The 3883-nt window shown below is 39.7% G+C and overlaps 1 protein-coding gene across 2 annotated transcripts in view; it reads right to left on the bottom strand.

Annotated features, from left to right (window-relative positions):
• Positions 1 to 3183: 3183 nt before the first annotated feature.
• The window catches only part of fgf20b (fibroblast growth factor 20b), a 3211-nt gene continuing 2511 nt past the window's right edge, over positions 3184 to 3883 (bottom strand). For both annotated transcript variants that reach the window (XM_017306954.1, XM_008419694.2), the window contains exon 4: positions 3184 to 3513. In XM_017306954.1, the coding sequence (XP_017162443.1) occupies positions 3268 to 3513 (246 nt within the window). In that variant the 3' untranslated portion in view covers positions 3184 to 3267. The remainder of the gene's footprint in view (positions 3514 to 3883) is intronic.

The raw sequence follows: 3883 nt of genomic DNA, 5'->3' as shown, positions 1-3883 counted from the left end.
TCAATGACAAATTCTGGAAAGTTTTCTCAGAAATGTAGATTAAAAAAAAGACAGAGAGAGAGAAGCAAACATGGCCTACTTAGAGTCTCATCTGCCTCTGCTTCCACTGTTTAATACGATGTGTCAACAAGTGGTCTCTAACCCGGTTACTTAATCCTTATCGCCCTGACCTCCACTTTTATTCATCTGCTTAAAGTTGCAGAGCCTCAGTTAAAGGTCAGATTTTATTTGGCCCTGATCGGCTGTTGCGCGGATTCTCCGGTCACAACTTTCTGCTTTGAAGTTTTTCTCTTTCTCTCTTCTTTTTTCTTTTTTTTTTTTTTACGTTCGCACCGAGTCTGCCAGCATAACAGCGTCCATAAAGAAAGACAACACTGATCTCGTAAGCGGGTTTATATGTTTAAACTCTGAAAGTCAAAGTCAACCACTAAAAACAGAGGTTATTTAAAAAAAAAAAAGTCTGTTAAAAGTTAAAAGGTTTGGTATTTTGACAACAGACTAGAGGGCAAAAAGTGAAAAGAAAAGAAAATCATCTTTGGTCCTAAATGGAGGCTTCTGGTCAGAAAAATAGAAAATTTGTTTATTTTCTTTTTCTTTTTTTACTTCAGACATTTTCAAAAGCACCGGTCAGTATTTTGGGATCAGTTTGTACTCATTAAACAGTTATGGTTCGAAAACCTCATAAATCAGAATTTACATGTTTAACTAACAAAGTGCTACAAGGGGAATAAAAATGCCACATCCATTATCTGCTGCTCATCTCCAGCCGCGAATTGGATTTACGAAAATAAGTTTGCTTAATGGAAACACGGCAGTTTAAAAAAAAAATCAAAAACAAAAAAACCCTTATATTTGTAAACGTTTTTGCGCTAGAATAAGGTGGCTTTCGGCTGTATTGAAATTAGTGTATTTTGCAAAATTGAAATAGAATTATTTTTTTTCCCTCGAGTCACAAGAGTCACATGATCAACAACCGGATGTTACTACTGGCGAAAACCACGAGGAAGAAAAAGACAGGAAGTGGTAGGAGGATTATGGGCTGCATGTCTTTTTTATCACATGGACAAACTTATTCACGTGTGATTTTGATCGGGTTTCTCATTTAATGTAAACATGGCAACCGTTTCCCCCCACATTAGCAGAATATTGACAAAGTTTTACATACATTTGTTATGGAAACGCAGCTAATGAGTAACAAGCGGGGCTAATCAGATCTCCAGTCCAACATGGGTCAGACAACTATGGACGCACATTTAGAGACACATGTCTTGTCTTTGGAATGTGGGAGGAAGTCGGAGTACCTGGTGAGAACATTCAAACATATATATATGTATAAACAAATATGTTATTTACAGATAAAAAAATAAATACATTGTGTATTTGGTAATCAGCCTCTTAAACCCAACCTAATACAACCTGCCTTCAGACGTTGCCATTTGTGGTAAGGTGTTTAATCTCAGCGTAAAATGCAGCCGTTTTGTGAAGGCCTCAAAGGTTTGTTAGGGAACACTAGTGAGCATAAAGGTTCACGAAGATCAACAAACACCGGTTAGAAAGGTCAGGGTGAGAGATGTGGAGGAGTTTAAAACAAGGCTGGGCTTTAAGGTAACAGCCAAGTATGTAGATCCCCAAAGAGTGATGTTTAATCCTTCAATTGACAATGGAAAAGAGGGTAGCACAACACGGCTGCTAGCCTGAGCTAACAGGCTGAGCAAAGGGCGTGCATCAGGGAATCATCTGGGATGAAGATTGTAAATAAAATGCTTTAAAAAAATCTGAAGTGTGGCATGCTTTTGAACTCAACCCCTTTTACTCCAATACACCTGAACTAAATCCAATGCATTTCATTTGCCTTAATAAATCTCCAAAATTTTAAAGAGCTCACCAATGCGTATATTACATAATATGTTCCCCATGGGCCGCTATCAGGCTACATGCTAAGGCTGCAATAAGTTGAGTTTTTCAAAGTTTCCATCAAGCCATCTATGCAGCTTAGTCATTTTATTCAGATCCCAGAGAAGGAGGTGCAGGAATCATAGTAATGCAGCACTCCACCCCCGTCCCTCACCTGTTGCTGAGCACTGGTGGTCAGCTGGCAGAAAAAGAATGCTGCCACATCATTTCCTCATAAAAACAAAGTTGACTGTCTGGAAATATTTGCAATTTATGAAAACCCCAGTCATGGTGAAGCCTAAAATGATGACTCCAGTCACTCTGTTGCAGTTTTCATACTGACGACATTTGGCACGATTAGCACGTTTACTTGAAAAAACTAATTAGGCATGTGTTTGTTTTATGCTTTTTATTACACCTGAAAGATTTGTCACATTATTTTCAAGGTCAGAAGAATAATTATGTTTTAAAATTTGCAGTAATAAATCGATTTGGATCATTTTTTGGTATATATTGTGATCGTGCTTAATCTTTACTCAGTGTTGTATCCTGGCATCCCCGTGTGATGCGTTACAACAGCATGGCCATAATTACTCATTAAAAAAGACATATAATTTAAAGCTGGGAGAGAGTACATGTCAAATTGGGAGAGATTTTCTAAAAGTTTTATAATTTGGATCAAATTACAGAGCATCGCTGGGTAAAACGGCTATTTTCCAGGTATAAAGATAAAAAAAATATACACCGTCTTCGTATAGTTGACATTGTTCCAAGTGGGGATTGTTTTTTTTTCTATATGGCATGATTCTACCTGTAAAAATATATTCTCCAATAAATAAATATATAAAGATAAATATGTGTATCTAAAAAAAAAAAAAAAAAAAAAAAAAAGAATAAATAGACTTTTACACTTCTCAAAATGTCTAGACACAGGTCTGAAATAAAAAAAAAACAACGAATTCCTTCAAAGTCCTTCTCAACCAACAGCAGGTTCTCGCTCGAAGAAAAGGATCGCCATGCAAACCTGTGGCGGGACACGGCGGGACTTCTGGGCTCCGCTTCCCCGCTTGTCCCCCTCTGGACTCCTCTTGGGACGGGACGGTCCGGCCTCCGAAACAAACGAGCCCCTCATGCCGAGGCATTCTAGCCTGTCTTCATGGCCGCTGAGAGATGGCCACTGTGCATTCCTACGAGAGGCCCCCCCCCACACCCCACCTCGGGCCCCCGGTGCCTGTCATGGTCCGCCATGCCTGCGCCAAGGCATCGTCTGAGCCTTGCTTCTGTTTTTGCTTTTTTTTTTTGTTTTGTTTTATTTTGCGCCCTGCTGAACAGGGGCGTTAAAGCAGCTACTCCCCGATCAGGGACTTTGGCGTCTCAACTGTGTCCCAGGATATCCTTATACAGTTCTGGCACTCTCTCTGGGTCCACGGGCCTGGGCAGGAAGTGTGTGAATTTCTGGTGCCGTCGGGATTTCGTCCCGTCCCTTGGAGTCCCGTCTTTGTTTAAAGCCACAAAGTAACGCGTCCCTTTCTCTCCGTGTTTGTAGAGGTTGGACGAGTAGGTGTTGTACCAGTTTTCCTCGAACTGCTCCCTGAAGACGCATTCGGCTGTCAGTTTTTCCTTAAAAAACAAACAAACAAACAAACAAAAAAGAAAAAACAGAGGTTTGGTCTCAGCAAAAACAAACCAAACTCCTACTATGGCTATCTAAAGGGGTCAAAACGGGGGAAAAAAGGGTGATAAAGAGTTTGATAGGTCTCTAAGAATTGCAAACATCTATCTATTATGGTAATTTAGTTCAATTTTCAAACTTAAAATTCAAAAAAATAAGTTTCAAAACAAAAATATTACGCTAGGGTCAAGTCATGGCCTTCGTAGTCATGGAGACGAGACAGTTGTTCAACAGATAGTCCCTCCAAAAGTAACGAAGCTGAAAAATGTCAGTGGTACGACTGCTGGCTGGTCACAAAGTGTCCTATCTAAAAAAAAA

The sequence above is a fragment of the Poecilia reticulata genome, linkage group LG10 (genome assembly GCF_000633615.1).
Source record: "Poecilia reticulata strain Guanapo linkage group LG10, Guppy_female_1.0+MT, whole genome shotgun sequence".
Classification (NCBI taxonomy): Eukaryota; Metazoa; Chordata; class Actinopteri; order Cyprinodontiformes; family Poeciliidae; genus Poecilia; species Poecilia reticulata.
This window is presented reverse-complemented; position numbering and strand designations above follow the sequence as displayed.